Here is a 15,778-nt window from a genome sequence, read left to right as displayed (position 1 = left end):
GCCAACAAAACCCTCTTCCGAAAGAGTATACTCGCAACAAAAGGCAATCCCCATTAAAATGCCAGATGCATATGCTAAGCGAGCAAAACAAAGCAAAGCCGAAAGCCGAAAGTAAAACCAAAGCAAAAACACACAAAACCAGCCAAAGCGAATCGAGGCAACAAATCCAATCAAATCAGTTCCAAAATGAATCATACACCCCAAAGAGGGAGGCAGTTCGAATAGGCAGACCGGCTCAATGCACCGCAGACTGCTGACTGCTGCCTGCTGCTGCCTGCCTGCTGCATTGTTATGTAAGCCGAAAAGCAAGCGTCGATAGCCACACACTTCACTGGGGTTTCCCCAAGGCCTAAGCCAACAACAAAGCCAAAGCAGCAGCCGGCAAACAAATCGAGAATTGGCCAGAGACCAGGCCCAAGCCGAAGCGAGTGGAATGGTAGACAGCCCCCCAAAAAGCGTTACTTATGGTTTGGTTTTCCTGGGGATTTTCCCCAGCATTTTGCGAGTTTTGGGTAAATCCATGGCACAGATGCAGCTGCAACTGCAATTGCAACTGCCACAGAGGTGCTGCGAGTGCAACACCCAAAAATCTCTCAGATCAGAGTCTGGCTTAGGCGGTTGCCAAATTGCTTTTTGTGTGTGTGGAGGGAGAGCTGTGTGTGGGTGGGGAGACCTCACTCAATACTCAATACTCAATTTGTTGAGCAATTGACACAAATCGGGAGCTGGCACACTCCGACCTTCGGCTTCATTCAAAGCTCTTTTTGGATTTGGAGACAAGACACAACGATTTTGGACTTGAACTGCGGCTACGAGTATGCAAAGGAAGGAGACCCATTACCAGAGGCAGGCGACAGACAAGCGATGACTATTTGGAGCAAACACAAGCCCCATTCGAGTCTATTTTGGCAAACAATTAACAAGTTGGCCTAAAATAAACACAAACACGAACCAATGTTGTAAGACCCGAGAAATGTGCAAAAAAAAATATAGGAAATTCAAGCACACTCCCATTGCCTGCCCCTGAACCTGTAACCCCATCAGCATCGCGGATTACACACACTCCTCTCTGTGTGGCACTCCATCTGTGTGGCATTAGCTGTCATCCGAGTAGCTGGCGACGAGGCCTCAGTTCAAGTTCAAACTATTGCCAGACACGCGTACTGGGATTTACCAATAGCTGCCAAGTTTCCAGCTAACTGTCAAATTATTTTTAGCAGGAACCAAAACCAAATACAATAATTTTGGAGCTGTAACCAATCGAATATATAGATACCCTAAGAGTACTTACCTTATTAAATAATAAATGGTAGAAAGGGGCAGAAGATTTACCAGGGTTCTTCCCTATGAAAAACATAAAAAAAAACAACAAAAAAACATAAAAATATAAATAAAAATATCAAAATATAAAATTTTAATTATATTTATAATTATAATTAATTAAATAAATAATAAATAATTAAATAAATAAATAATTATAATTATTTATAATATAATTATAATTATATTCATAATGAGCACTATTATGGAATCTTTTATACAAAATTTAATAAAAATGTTAATTTTAAGTAGTAATCATTAGCTTAAAACTATCCAGAAAGACTCTACCATTCCATAAGTATTCCTTTTCCAACCCGTAATACCCCTTCTCAAAGAGCATTAAAAGAGTAATAAATCCCATGTGAATACACGAATGCGAATTCGTATCAGGTTCGACGCACCTCACCTCCTTCAAACAAACACCAGAGACCCATTGCTGCTGTCCGAGTGACTCATAAAAAACCCGATGGTCAAAAACTACGCCACCAGCAGCGCAGCGCAGTAGCTAAGTAGCCAAGCAGCCAAGCAGCTGATTGATAAAAAACTCCACGATCTGCACATGTTTCGAGAGTAAATCAAAGCGATTAGCATAATTTTCGTTCATTCGTTCGTTCGCTCGATCGATCTGAGGCCCCATTATCAGTTTTCTTGGAATGTTTAACATAAAACGACACTTAAGTGGCGCTGGGGGGATACGAGTAGATATATGTTTGTCGAGTCGGTTGTTGGCGCCTGAGACAAGGTCAATCACACACAAACACACACAGCAGAGTGGAGTGGAGTGGAGAGCCACTGAATCACAATGAGAGGAGAGCCACACACAGCACTGACCACACACAACAACATGACTCGAATCCGATGAAGATCATCGTCATTATGGGGTTCGGCACGCGAACGTGATCATCGCTAGGGGAATGTCTCTAATTTTTATGAACTTCGGGTAATTCCGCAAAGCACTTTTGATTCACAACGAGCCAGCCCCGCGAGGCAAAAGCAGCGACAGAGACATGAAAATGAAAATTGAAACAAAATAAAATAAAATGAATGACCGACTCTGATGACGTTTGCATTGACCATGGGTTAAAAACGAGACTGAACCCCCCCGATGACTGTCCATTCGTCCGTCGGTTCAGCAGAGAAGAGCAGCGCAGTGTGACGGGATGATACGAGACGTGTGAGAGACGAATGTATGCCAAAAGATCCGGTTTGAGGCAATGCCCAAACCAGAGACCCCTTTAACCCCTTTCAGTCGCTCCCCCCCTCACGGGCCACTCTGACCCAATTCATAATTGCGGAATTGCATAATCCTCGCTCTGTTTTTCTCTCTCTCTTTCTTTCTCTTTCCCTCTGGTGTTTCTCAAACTGTTGTTGCTCAGCGCCTTTCCGGGAAGTGTTTTTGGTCAAAATCCCACATGAAAATCATCATAAGAAATAATAAAAAATAACCCTAAACAACCAGAGCGAACTAATTTGGACTTTATGTGAGATTTACACACAATTTTAACATATTCATTCCCCAGGGGTATTGCTCCATAGGTGCATGACAGTTTTATGGCAGATTTTCTGTAGTTCAGTTTTTAGTTAAGACATTTTCTTGGCGACCCTATTGATGGTCTCCCAGATAGAGACCAGAGACCAGAGGGAATGCCAAATATGAGACAATATTTTTGGGGGAGCTTATAACAGTTACAATGAGTTTCACTATCCATACATAAGTGATTAAACGCTTTAAAAGAGCTGATAATTTAAGTACATATTCTACTGGCCTAGAGAACTGTACTAGCGACCCCTTGGTACTATTTACTCCACAGGTAATAATCCTTTTAATGTTTTTAAATTTAAATTGAAGGTATTTTGCAGATTTTGCTTAGATATTTGCTGAAGCTTTTCAGTAGATGGTTCCTCAAAGATTCCCCTCTATAAGATTCCCCTGTGCTATACTTAATCTACAAGGGTTGCTTTAAAAGACAATAATTATAGTATGTAGCTCTTGATAGAATCTTTCGTTGACTCCTGATAGAGATTGGGATCATTCTGAAGATAGTTCGGATAAACTTTGTCTTAGAGACCTCTGAACTCTAGTCATTACCTAGGGATTATCCCATGCCCCTTCTGTAGTTGTTTTCCGCTTAGACCCCATCTCTCAGTGACCTCCACTCTTCAGCAGAATCGAAGAATCGATGAAAAAACCCAAACAAATAATGATTACCACCAACAACAAAAAATAACTGCACAGAAAGAGAGATAGAGAGACACAGTGGCATAGAGAGGGTGAGACGGAGAGGGGTATAGGTTGCCAAACATTGTCGCAGTCGCTGCTTTGTCTCTCTTTTGTTTTGGGCTCCCGATTCGCAAACTGCGCGAGCAAGAGGGAACAAGCAGAGAAAGAGAGAGAGAGACGCCGTTGCGCCTGCGCGCGTCGTTTTTGTATAAAATGTGCGCCATCAACGAAAGCGAAATCAGTGAACGACTTGCCGACAAACGAGCAGCACAAAGCAGCAGTGCAAAAGTGCAGAAAGTGAAGTGAAAGGATAGCAGAGACAAAATATAAAAATTATATAAAGGATTATCGAGCGAAGGGAAACAGTGAAAACAGCTACCCCAGTGGATTATTATTTATAACTGAAAACAGACAAAAGGTGAGTGATCCGAAGTGAGCAACTACCCCCCCAGTGAACCCACAAAAGTGAACCCAAAGATGCATAGAGAAGAGATCCATCGATTCCGATCTACTATTTGCTATAAAGAAACAATCCCCAGAAAACTCACACGCACACACAGTCAACAGTCATTAGAGTCAATCGGAAAAGCGAAACTTTCACTGCGAAAAACAAAAACCGAAAAAGAAAAACCTCCAACAGACAGACACACAGAGAGAGAGAGAGAGACAGAGACTGATACTGAGACTGAGACACAGGAAAAGACACACTCCCTGAATTGCAGAAACAACATTTAGCAATGCAACGCTGCGCACGACTTCCGCCCCCAAAGAGCACATCAGAGCCGAGCAGAGCAGGAGTGATCCCCGGGGCACGCCCGAAAGATCCATTTACATAATGAAATATCGCTTAAGACGCCAACTGCGCATCGTCTACCCAACCGACCCGAAAGTGACATAAGAGTGCAGTGCAAAAGTCGCAAAGCAAAAGAAAAGTGAGAAATACACGAACCGGAAAGCGGCTGTCAAGGCAGTGATCAGGCTTGAGCGATTGTCCGGAGTCAGTCCCGTAAAAGGAAAATTACCTCATAAACTACACAGAAAGAGAGGCAAAGAGTGTGGCAAGGCGGCTATGCGGCTATGCGGCGATGCGGCGATCTCTTTCTGGCATTTCGACCAAAAAAAAAAAGTAACAACGGTCTGCGACCTCCAACGAAAGTAAAAGTCCAAGTCTTATACGACTCGCTGACACTGACTCATGCCGCGAAGATTTCAAGATACGAACCGGTTTTCGGTTTTCGGTTTCGTTTTGGGGATTGCTTCAGCACTCGCGAAAGATGGGAAGAGGGGCAAGAGAGAGGGTGGATCGGTGGATCGGTGGAGAAATGTAAACTGGGACAATGACTTGGGGGTAATGGTGTCAAGTGACGCTCTGACGTTATGTTATGCAATTCCTCGACTTATAAATCATTTCCCTTTCCTTGCAGACACCACCACACACAATGAGAATGCGAGAGAGCCTGTTGGCAGTTCTGCTGCTGGCCACCGCCACACTGGCCGCCGATTGGGGCAACGAGTGGGCGCCCATGGAGGATGCCGCCATGCCCAGCAGACGCTCCGTGGACACGAAACCCGCCGCTGAGGCGTCAGGCGCTGAGTCGGAGGTGCAGGGCCGCTACCTGGTGCATGAGTCCGTCCAGAGCAACAGCACCTCGGAAATGGACACGATCATCGAGCAGCTGCTCAACTCGCGACGCGAGGGACGCAACCTGGGGGAGTACGATGCCGTCTATGCCGATGGCAACATCGACCAGGCCCTGCAGCAGGGCAACGACATGCAGGCGCGCAACCTCATCCGCGACAAGCTCTGCGGCCTGGGATTGATGAGCTGCGACGTGGAGGAGAAGCGTCCCTTCTACTCCACCATCTACGCGCAGGGTCCCCCGCCGCCATCTGGTTACAGCGGCGGCCCCTACGGTCCAGCCAAGCCAATGCCGCCTCCGGGCTACTTCGGTGGACGTCCGCCCATGGGTCCTCCCCCCAGCTCTCTGAACTCCTTTGGACCACCGCGCAAGGTTGGCTACGAGGGACCCTACAAGCCCATGTCCGGACCCGTCTACAGACCGAGCGGACCGGGCGGCCAGTTCGGAGGCCAATATCTGGAGCATCCTCCTCCGTCGGCCATCGATGGTTCCTTGGACGGCATCACCTACACGAAGCCCCCACCCGGAGCCCTGATCTACGACAGCAAGCCGCCAGGACCCATCTATCAAGGTGGTCCCAATGGAGGTCTCAGTCCCGTCTACAATGGCCCCTCCTCGAACTCCAACGGTGTTCCGCCCTACAACTTTGAGAGTCCCGAAGGCGGCATCCAGGGCTCACCCTCCTCCCTGAACGGCTTCTACTCCTCGCAGCAGTCCTCGTCCTCCTCCTCGGCAGCCACTTCCTCCAGCAGCAAGGTCGTGGTTGGGGCACCCATCGATGCGGGTCTCCAGCAGCACGTGCACCACCACTACCACCACGTCGAGGGCACGGAGGGAGTCAAGGTGCCCAGTGTGCCCATCCCCATCAGCTCTGGCCAGACGATCAACACGGACTTCAGTGCCCTGGCGCAATCCTCGGCCACGTACACGCCCCAGGCCTCCTCCTCCTCCGCCGGCTCCTACTCCCAGTCGAATGCCTTCAATGCGGGCTTCAATGGCGCCTCCCAGGGCGGACTCCTGTCCCAGGGCGCTCAGAGCGGCTTCAGCGGTCTCTCCCAGAAGCCAGGTCTCTCTGGTGACATCTACAAGCCCAGCTCGGGACTGGGCAGCTTCGGCAGCAGCTCGGGCGGCTTCGGACAGAGCGGCTTTGGAGCGTCACCCAGCTCCAGCTACCACAGCCAGAACCCCGACTACTACAAGAAGGAACTGCAGACAGGAGCCTCCAACAATTACAATGGCATCTCTGGAGGATATCAGGGACAGGGACAGGCACAAGGACAGTACCTGGGACAGGCACAAGGACAGGGTGGCTACGACACCGCTCGCCAGCAGATCGTCGACTGCCAGTGCGTTCCGTTCAACCAGTGCCCCGCTGCCGATCGCATTGGCCGCAAGGAGGATCTGATTCTGCCCATCGATCCCCGCAATCTGGGCAAGGACATCGAGGCTCTCAGCGAGGATGCGCCCGCTGGCAATGCCACCGCCAAGGCCGAGTCCAAGAAGGATGACAAAGAGGACAAGGATGAGAAGAAACGCACACGCCGCCAGGCCATCGAGGACCAGAAGGACCAGGACGACAACAGCGATCTGTCGCTCGATGCTCAAGGGGTAAGTGTCTCCCAGAAATTAGAAACCCAGACCCCTTAAGAATGTTTTAAGTAGTGGCCCGACTAATGCAAAATCACACATAGTTAATGACTAATCGATCGAGTTCTAGCAATAGCAAAAGCAATCCTCCTCTACCACACACAACCACGCATCCAATCAATCAATCAATCAATCAATCGACCTACCAACTGCACCCATCAACCAACCGATCAACCGATCAACGCTCCTCCAATGCTCAATGCTCAATCCAAAGAACCACTAAACCTCGTTTACCTCGTCGACTAAAACCAGCCTAACCAACGCACAGCCACAACAAAAACAAAACCAAAAACAACAACAAGGGATACCAAGGTCGCACGCCTGCATCCTGCAACCTGCATTCTGCATTCTGGAGTCCGCGTACTGATCCGTTCGTGTCTCCCTCTCAGCGCCAGGCGCCGCTCGCACAATCGCCCTTGGCCCTGCCCGCCCTGCAGGCCATCGAGCTGATCCAACGAAAGATTCTGCCCACCTACGGCGTGTCCTTTGGGCTACCCTATCCCAGCGGGGCATATGGCGGCTATCCGGTGAATGTTCTGGGCGATCAATATCCCGCACAGAATCCCAACTTTGGTTCCTTGGGGCCGAATGGCCTCAATCTGGGCCTGGTGAATGTCAATCCGCTGGTGTCCGTGCAGGTGGCCAAGACGGACTACGGAGAGAAGGTGGTGAAGCCGCTGGTCAATCTCCATGTCACACCCAATGCGAATATCATCCAGAAAGTGGGCGACTTCTTCAAGAGAAAGCCCAACGAAGTGCACAGCACACACTACCACCATCACGATCACTTCAGCGGCTACGAGCACCACGATTACGATCACCATGAGCTCCACGATTACCACGATCACCATGACTACGATCACCATCACTATGGTGGCTACAGTGGATCGGCGGGGCCCCACTTCAGTGTCGAAATGGTGCCGAGTACTCCGATCTTCGAGTACCACAGCGGCCCCTCAGCGCCCAGCTACCAGCAGCATCATCACCACGAGTCTCCGCCGTCGGCGTCTGCCTACGAGAGCTCCTACAACTCCGTGTATCCCGGCTCGAGTCCAGACTTTGGCTCGAGCGGCTTTGGCGGCTACGGGGAGTACTCCCAGCACGTGGAACGGAGCGTAAACGTGAGCGCGGAGCCCACATGGAACCCAACAGCCAACACGCGTCGGGGCAAGCAACTGACTCTGGGACCCTTGTACAACATTCCCACGCCTGCCCCAGGAGCAGCAGCGGGCAGTGCTTATGTCTCCTTTCCCAGGGATCGCAGGAGGCGGAGCGTTGAGCAGTCGAGGAAGCGTCGTAGTGTGTGGGAGAGTACTGCCGCGCCAGAGGCAACAGAGGAGGAGGTAACCATGTGTTGATCTTGCAGAAAGTCCCAGACCCAAACCATTCCCAAATCTATCCAAGTGTAATGCTAATGGAACTCCCCCTCCTCTTGCTCACTTGCAGCGCGCCTACTATGGCAATCGTCCCGTGGAGAAGACCTGCCGCGCGAACGAAGTTTGCTGCCGTCGTCCGGTGCGTCCTCAGGCACCGCCCCAGCAGCAGTTGGGTCGCTGTGGCGTGAGGAATGCCGCTGGCATCACCGGCCGCATCAAGAACCCCGTCTACGTCGATGGCGACAGCGAGTTCGGCGAGTATCCCTGGCACGTGGCCATTCTGAAGAAGGATCCCAAGGAGTCGATCTACGCCTGCGGCGGCACCCTCATCGATGCCCAGCACATCATCTCCGCCGCCCATTGCATTAAATCGTAAGTTTCAAAGCTGCCCAAGCCCCTCATCCGATCCCCCGATCATCTCTACAATCCTTTATCCTCTGTCCATCCTACAGTCAAAATGGCTTTGATCTTCGTGTCCGCCTGGGCGAATGGGATGTCAATCACGATGTGGAGTTCTTCCCCTACATTGAGCGAGATGTCGTCTCCGTGCACATCCATCCCGAGTATTATGCCGGCACCCTGGACAACGATCTGGCCATCCTGAAGCTCGACCAGCCCGTGGACTTCACCAAGAACCCGCACATCAGCCCCGCCTGCCTGCCCGACAAGTACTCCGACTTCACCGGCGCCCGCTGCTGGACCACCGGCTGGGGCAAGGACGCCTTCGGCGAGCACGGAAAGTATCAGAACATCCTCAAGGAGGTCGATGTGCCCATCCTGTCGCACCATCAGTGCGAGGCCCAGCTGAGGAACACCCGCCTGGGCTACAGCTACAAACTGAATCCCGGATTCGTGTGCGCCGGCGGCGAGGAGGGCAAGGATGCCTGCAAGGGCGATGGCGGCGGTCCTTTGGTCTGCGAGCGCAACGGCGTGTGGAATGTGGTCGGTGTTGTCTCCTGGGGCATTGGCTGCGGCCAGGTGAACGTTCCCGGTGTCTACGTGAAGGTCTCTTCGTACCTGCCCTGGATCCAGCAGATCACCCAGAGCTATCAATGATTAGAGGCTGCTCCCGAGGAGGCTCCATCGTTGACGGCCTACCATGCCACCACCAGCATCGATGCTGCTGAAGACCCCCCTGAAGATGACGCCTCCGATGAGTTTGTTTTTCATTTTTGATCAGCCATCCGTCCATCCGCCCATCAGCCACTTATGCAACACTCTCCCAACCATTGCTACCATCTTTTGTGGCATTCGTCATCGTATTTATTTTGGGACACGGCACTCTCATTTATTACGAGCTCGTTTCTTTTGTTATTTGTTGTACGAGTCTACCATCAACCATCACCATCCACCGGACCCATCTGGTCCGCCTACAGCCTACCTGTAATTGTTGCTATATCGGAGGCACTTCCCTCCTCTTTTGTTGATATTTTATGTACTTTGTATCCCCAAATCGTGGATCGTGGTACATTCGAGTTGCGATTTTGTCTTGTAAAATAGCTGTCGTTTGTAGTGATTAATTTATTTTTATATTTGTAATAAATTAATAATTATGTATTTAAATAAAATAATTTATGAACAAAATAATCATCTCTTGGGAAACTTTAAACATACAGTTGAATGTGATAATACTTCAATGAAGAGCTTTCAGAGGATTTAAGACTGAGATTTTCGATTGAATATTGAATTTAAAATAAAGATTCAGGGGTTCCTATAAATATTTCATACATATATGTACACACATATGTACATATGTATTTAACATCTGTTCGGCGATCGAATGCCCAAGGCCAATGTGATTTCTGTCAGAAATAATTCACAAGCAACAAATCGAATTAAATATTGAATGCAATACGAATTTCGTTAGATAATGAAGCAGTAAATATTTCTTGCAATCTAAAAAGTTTTCAACATTTTAGGGCTACTTATTTCGTCTACCAATTTACTTTGGATCCCTCTCATAATTTTTCCAATTAATTTTCTATATACAAAGTCAATTTAAATTTCCCCAGACTTCCCCATTTTCATAAATAACCAAAATTTCGCCATCTTCCACTTAATCTACATGGTAGTCCCAGACGTAATCCCCCGAAATCGCAGCACAGATGAAAACATAAGGCAGCAGCATGCCCATAGCCCATAAGAGCGACTTTAAGTTCAATTACAGTCCAGTGCAGTCCATAAAATGCAAATTAAATTTAAAGCTTTAAGAAAACAACTTTACACTGTCCGCGCGGCCAGTGCAGTGGGAGAAGCAAGCGTGTCAGCGAACCATTAAAAGACGCCACCGAATCTTGGACCAACAAATGTGGTCGCCGCGCTTCCTCAAAAGGGGGCAGAAGGTGCAATCAGAGAGAGAGATAGAGAGAGTGTGCGTGTGTGTGTATGTGTGGAGCATTCAAATATCCAAAAGTATATACGATCGTTCGCTCATCAGTTAAATTTAAAAACCGCAACCGACTTTCCGCAACTTGAATGTTTCTGCATCGCTGGACCCCAATCGAGTTATAAATGAAAGATTGCCCACTGGGAGGCGGCTCAATGCAGTTCCAGCAGCGTTAGGGAGATGTACGTCAAAGGCTTACGGTTCCAGCTCTGCCAGATGGTGATAGGTAAGCAATGGGGATAGGGAACAGGGAACCCCACGCAGCGGAGCGTCAAGTGGATAACTATTATCCCTCCCTGCAGTGATGCTCTTTGCCGAGGCCTTGGGGCGCCTGCACAAGAGGAATGGCTACCACTATCGACCCCAGCAGCCGCCGCCGTTGCCGCCGCAGCACCATCAGAATGGATACTATGAATCCCTGCACCCGGCAGTGGAGCCTCCAGAGCCAGAGAAGCTCCAGCATAGCAGTCCCAAGAGCTACTACAGCCAGTCGTCAGTGAGCAGCAGCAGCAGCACCGGCAAGGGGAATCACGGCTACAGCATTGGCAGCGGTCTGCGTTCCATTGCCCAGGGATCTGCGGATCAGGCGCACAGCGCCGTGTCCAACCAGCATGCGGCGGCCAAGCAGGCGGCGTACATTGCACAGAACACCCTTGCACAGGCGGCATCCCAGGCATCGGCCACGGCCCAGGCTGCGCTCGCGGGGAAGGAAGTTGTGCTGCAGGAGCTGGAGCAGCAAGCGGCCGAAGCTCAGCGTGCGCTTTCCCGCGAACTGGAGCAGCTGAAGGCGGCCAAGATCTCTACAAGACTGGCCCAGCAGACCGCGCAGGCGGCCCATCATCACATCTCCGTGCTGACGGCGGCCGTAAACAATGCAAAGTCCGTGGCCGAGCAAGCGGAGCAGACCGCCAGCGAGGTGTCCAACCAGCTGGCCTCCCAGTCCACGATGGTGGGCCAGGCCAAGAACCGGCTGGAGCAAGTGGAGGAACAGCTGCAGCAGGCACGCGTCGATTATGCGGCCACCAAAGAGTCGGCCCTCAAAGCAGCCTCTTCGGCGGCTGCAGCTCAGGTGAATGCCTCAAAGGCGGCACAGCATGCAACAATTGGTCTGCACGAGAGCACGAATCAGGTGGAGCACCACCATGAGGGGCATGAGGGGCTCGAGCTTGCAGAGGAATCGTACGATGAGCACATTGACACCAGCGGCGTCGGCCACACGGCGTCAGGGGACGAACACACGCGCAATGTGTACGCCCAGTGAATGTTTCATGTATAATGTAACCCCCTTATTTATCTATTTAATAAAATATTATAGTCAGACTTACGTGGCTGTGAGCTTTGTCTGCTTTTCACGCACATTTTGTTTGAACTATTTGCGCTTAAAAACACTGTTTATCGGTCAAACAGCAACATGTTAAGTTCAAGCACTCTGTTAACTCAACAGCGCAGCTCAGCTGTTTGTGTCCGCGCGTGCCTGTGAATGGCCATATCTTGAAATTTGAAAATTTTCTTTAAAATTAATTAAAAACATTAAAACAATAGCTTAAAATGGCCCAGAAAGTAATCAAATACATTGGCCGCACCACAGACTTTAAGGGCAACACACTGTGGGAGCTGGTGTCCAATCTGCCCAATTGGGGAGTCGGCCGCATGGTCATACGTAACATGTTCCAACGCTACCCGGAGCCGTGCTACATGAGAATACTTCAGGTGCAGGCGGTGGACGATCAGCCGGAACAGATCCGCAAGGTGCGCGTGACCGTGGAAAAGACTTGGCGCGGCGTCACCCAGCCGAAGCCCGTGGAGATCTACAGCACCAGCTACAAGGCCGACTACGAGCTGGTGCCGCTATCGGAGGAGGCCAAGTTCCTCAACAACCAAAAGAAAGTGGCGCCAGTGGTGCTGCCCACAAAGATCGATCTGCCGCCGCTGCTGCGCGAGTACGTGAGGGAGGAGACGGGCGAGGCCAATCCCTTCATGAAAGTCCACTTCAAGAAGACGCCCAACAAGCAGGCACGCCTGGCCCAGGCGGGAGAGGAACCCACCCTGAAAGTTAGCATGGATCTGGGCCAGCCAAAGCCAGTCAGCTCCAAGCTCTACGAAGGCCTGCTGTGAGGTGGAACCCCGGACCGGCTTTGCACTGTTAAAATATTAAATACATTTAATATACATTTTACCTTAAGCACAACGAAGAATTTGTTTACAAATAATCTGTATTTACATGGATTAGACTCTGGAATGGATGGGCTTGGACTTGGAAGTGGACGTGGATCATTTGGAGGCCTCCAGGGCGCGCAGCTTGCGCGTCAGATTGTCCACCTCGATGCCCAGCATGTCGAGGTTCTCCTTGAGCGTTATGTTCTTCAGCAGCGTGTCCTCCAGCACGGTCTGCAGCTTCTTGTTGATCTCCAGCGACAGTTCCAGGGACATGCCCTTGCTCTCGCCACCCTTGGAGCCCCCGTAGATGGCGGCCATGATCCCGTTGCCGTACTTCACGAGCTCGCTCTTGTTCTGGTCGCTCTTCGAGGAGGTGAGAGCGCCCGCCGTCTGATCTCTGAGCATGTAGTGCTGGACGACTTTGGACTTTTTCTGCACCTCAGACACCAGGGCGGCCGTGTGGTTTTCCAGGAACTCGATCCGTTCCGTTTGCCGCGCCGTCGCCTGCTGCAGCCGGAGAATACGTTCGACGAGAACCTTCTTGGACGGCACCGCCTGTAGGTCCACCTGTTGCGTCCCAGGCGTCGGCACTGCTGTCGCACTGCTGGCCACAGTTTCGGACTCTGAGGATTCGCTGGCCCGCCGGCTCCCGCTGTGCACGCTGCCATGGCTGCTGGTGCGGCTGTGGGTGCGCTGTTGCTCGTGCGGATAGCCCCCGTTCAGGGCCTGCTGGCAGTTGCTGCAGTAGCTGATCCCACCCTTGGGCTCGGCAATGCCCTTTTTGTACTTTTGCAGCTCCCTCTGGAGCTCTTTGACGACGGTGGCATGCTTGTGTTGGGTGGCCTCAAAGTCGCCCTGCACATTGTCTAGTTTCTGCTTCGTCAGTTCGTACAGCTTGGTCTTCTCGGAAAGATGTTTGGCCAGCAGCAGCTGCTCCTCATTCTTCTCCGCCGCCTCGGAGTTAAGCTGCTGCTCCAGTTCCCCGTATCTGCAGTCGTAGCCGCGCTTCTCCTGCTGCATCAGCTTGTTCTCCGCCTCGAGACCCTGAGCCTGTCGAAAATAGAAGCATAATTAGTGGATCCTCATTCTCGAAAGGTCTGGGCTGCTTTGGACGCGGACGAGTACAAGGCCTCGATGGCGCAGTTGGCAGCGCGTAAGTCTCATAATCTTAAGGTCGTGAGTTCGAGCCTCACTCGGGGCAGGTACATTTTTTGCACTCAATTTTCTTTTTCTATGTTTTTTTGTCTTACCTTTGATTCCGCTTGACAAATGTCGTTCTGCAGGCACACGATCAGCTCGCTCATCTCCTTGTTGATAGTGAGCAATTCCTGTTTCTTGACTTTCAGCTGCTCTAAATCGGCTTCGTTTTCCTGCGCCTGCAGTTCCAGTTGCTGCACTCTCGCCTGCTGTTCCGATAGCTTTTCTTCGTTGCTATAAAAAGATTCTTGAATCTATTGGAAATACTTCTACAGTCACCTCCTTACATGGTGTTCTGGGTACGCAGCAGTTGTAGTTCTTCGAGTTGTCCCCTTAGCTTGGCCGCATTGAGCAGCTCATCGCTGTAGGCCGCCTCCACTCCATTGTGCTGCTCTCGAACCCGTTTAAACTCCTCCGTAAGTTGAGTATGCTAAAAACAGAAGAGAAAAATAGTTGTACAGAGTTGGATTACATATTTTCTTTACTTTTTACCTCCAAGGCGAGCTCTTGTAGTTGCTGCTGCAGCTCTTTGTTGGCTTCACTTTGTTTTTGCTGCTCTTTGGTGACTTTGTCTAGGGCCTCAGTCTTGCTTGTGATCTCGTGCTTCAAGAGTATTGTATTGGCTTCAAATTCCATCCTAAGCTTCTCTGAAAATGGAATCATCAAACGTTGAAGATTTGCTTCCATTATCATTTAAGATTCAACCAACCATTGGCCTTCTCCTCCAGCTTATTCGGTGCATTTCTTTCCTCCTCCAGCTTGCGCTCAAGTGCCTGCAGTCGGGAAAGGGATTAGGGAATAGAGAAATTCCTGGGGATATCCATACGTACCGCCTTTGCCTCCGTTTCGATGTTCAGCTTGTTCATGTGATACTTGAGCTTGGACTCCAGGTGGCCCATCTCTGTTTTATACTTTTCGCATTCCCGCTGATATTTCCGGACTTCGTTGCACTGAAAAGAAAACAGCAAAGGATCACAGCATAGCCTCCTAATGGCACGAGCAGATCTTTCTACCTTTTCGTCTATGATGTACGTCATTCTGGACTTTTCCTCGTGGATGGCCATGAATCGGGTGGAGACATTCTTCACCTCTTTCTTGGTGTCCGCCAACTGCTTGTCCACCGCCTCCTTCTCCTTTTTGGCATCGATGAGTAGTTTCTCCTTCATGGCAAACTTTATGACTGTGGTCTCCTTCTCCTTGTTGGCCATATCCATTTCCTTGCGAAAGGCCTGCTTCTCCTTGTCCAAGATGGCGTTCTCGCGCTGCAGAAGCGTCATCATGTTGTCCTTCTGTGCATTGGCAGTCCGCAGCTGCTCCATCTGCTGCTCGTAGCTCCGTCGTTGCTCCTCCAACTGGGCCAGACAGTGCACATGGGACAGTATGTCGTTTTGTGGAGACTTTGTGTGATTCTGTTCCTGATCCTGGACTTGCAGGTCCCTGAACCGCATGCTGATCTCCGATGGGGCTTCATCCTGGACAGGCACTTGCTCCAGCACCGCTGCCTTCAAATGCTCAACGAGTTCGGCCTCATTCTTGGCCCCAACTGGTTTATCTGCATCCGCTATCGCCTTTGTTGGCTCTCTCTCAGCAGTCTGCTCTATTTTATTCCATTCCAGATGCTGCTCCACGTCCCCACCTCCACTGTCGTTTCTGTTTTCTCCCTCCGGATGGGTATCTATCTGTCCAGGCTCCTTCGCAGACGCCTTCTCTTCACTCCTTGTCTCAGCCGGCGTGGGGGCCTGCGCTGGTTCCATATTTATTTGTGACTTAAAGGCATTTATTTATTTAATTTAACACAAGTAACAGTGTGACCGCGTATTTGTCGATACAGCCA

At 50.5% G+C, this 15,778-nt stretch overlaps 4 protein-coding genes and 1 non-coding gene across 6 annotated transcripts; 4 read left to right on the top strand and 1 right to left on the bottom strand.

Moving 5' to 3' along the window:
- The first annotated feature begins 3,800 nt into the window (after positions 1–3,800).
- LOC111078667 lies at positions 3,801–9,772 on the top strand. Of its 2 annotated transcripts, XM_022373505.2 has the most exons (5): positions 3,801–3,959; positions 4,966–6,789; positions 7,218–8,171; positions 8,275–8,576; positions 8,657–9,772. In XM_022373505.2, exons 2-5 carry the CDS (start codon positions 4,981–4,983, stop codon positions 9,258–9,260), a joined length of 3,669 nt encoding a protein of 1,222 aa, XP_022229197.2. In that variant the 5' UTR covers positions 3,801–3,959; positions 4,966–4,980; the 3' UTR covers positions 9,261–9,772. The 2 variants fall into 2 exon arrangements, with proteins under 2 accessions (XP_022229197.2, XP_022229198.2); XM_022373506.2 differs by lacking the exon at positions 7,218–8,171.
- A 588-nt stretch (positions 9,773–10,360) lies between these two features.
- LOC111078670 (uncharacterized protein CG45076) lies at positions 10,361–11,905 on the top strand. The gene is made up of 2 exons (XM_022373509.2): positions 10,361–10,816; positions 10,893–11,905. The coding sequence occupies exons 1-2, from the start codon at positions 10,771–10,773 to the stop codon at positions 11,849–11,851; spliced, it is 1,005 nt and encodes a 334-aa protein (XP_022229201.2). The 5' UTR covers positions 10,361–10,770; the 3' UTR covers positions 11,852–11,905.
- Positions 11,906–12,048: 143 nt separating this feature from the next.
- Positions 12,049–12,778, top strand: LOC111078673. Its single transcript, XM_022378098.2, has one exon. It carries the CDS (start codon positions 12,139–12,141, stop codon positions 12,703–12,705), a length of 567 nt encoding a protein of 188 aa, XP_022233790.1. The 5' UTR covers positions 12,049–12,138; the 3' UTR covers positions 12,706–12,778.
- LOC111078668 (coiled-coil domain-containing protein 186) lies at positions 12,734–15,766 on the bottom strand. The gene is made up of 7 exons (XM_022373507.2): positions 14,958–15,766; positions 14,775–14,894; positions 14,654–14,717; positions 14,437–14,591; positions 14,232–14,374; positions 13,998–14,178; positions 12,734–13,797 (listed from the first exon to the last, which is right to left on the bottom strand). The coding sequence occupies exons 1-7, from the start codon at positions 15,696–15,698 to the stop codon at positions 12,862–12,864; spliced, it is 2,340 nt and encodes a 779-aa protein (XP_022229199.2). The 5' UTR covers positions 15,699–15,766; the 3' UTR covers positions 12,734–12,861.
- On the top strand, positions 13,876–13,948 carry Trnam-cau. Its single transcript has one exon. It is a non-coding gene; the product is annotated as a tRNA-Met (tRNA).
- Positions 15,767–15,778: the final 12 nt, after the last annotated feature.

This window comes from Drosophila obscura, unplaced genomic scaffold (assembly GCF_018151105.1).
Source record: "Drosophila obscura isolate BZ-5 IFL unplaced genomic scaffold, ASM1815110v1 contig_1, whole genome shotgun sequence".
Taxonomy (NCBI): Eukaryota; Metazoa; Arthropoda; class Insecta; order Diptera; family Drosophilidae; genus Drosophila; species Drosophila obscura.
This window is presented reverse-complemented; position numbering and strand designations above follow the sequence as displayed.

Bases quoted from the DNA above. Each gene is read 5' to 3' on its own strand.
- LOC111078667 (XM_022373505.2), top strand. From the start codon at position 4,981: ATGAGAATGCGAGAGAGCCTGTTGGCAGTTCTGCTGCTGGCCACCGCC. The intron at 6,790-7,217 runs GTAAGTGTCTCC...TCTCCCTCTCAG, and splicing joins TGTCGCTCGATGCTCAAGGG to CGCCAGGCGCCGCTCGCACA. The intron at 8,577-8,656 runs GTAAGTTTCAAA...TCCATCCTACAG, and splicing joins GCCGCCCATTGCATTAAATC to TCAAAATGGCTTTGATCTTC.
- LOC111078670 (XM_022373509.2), top strand. From the start codon at position 10,771: ATGTACGTCAAAGGCTTACGGTTCCAGCTCTGCCAGATGGTGATAG. The intron at 10,817-10,892 runs GTAAGCAATGGG...CCCTCCCTGCAG, and splicing joins GCTCTGCCAGATGGTGATAG to TGATGCTCTTTGCCGAGGCC.
- LOC111078673 (XM_022378098.2), top strand. From the start codon at position 12,139: ATGGCCCAGAAAGTAATCAAATACATTGGCCGCACCACAGACTTTAAG.
- LOC111078668 (XM_022373507.2), bottom strand. From the start codon at position 15,698: ATGGAACCAGCGCAGGCCCCCACGCCGGCTGAGACAAGGAGTGAAGAG. The intron at 14,718-14,774 runs GTACGTATGGAT...TCCCGACTGCAG, and splicing joins TCGAAACGGAGGCAAAGGCG to GCACTTGAGCGCAAGCTGGA. The intron at 13,798-13,997 runs GTAAGACAAAAA...TATTTTCGACAG, and splicing joins TTTGTCAAGCGGAATCAAAG to GCTCAGGGTCTCGAGGCGGA.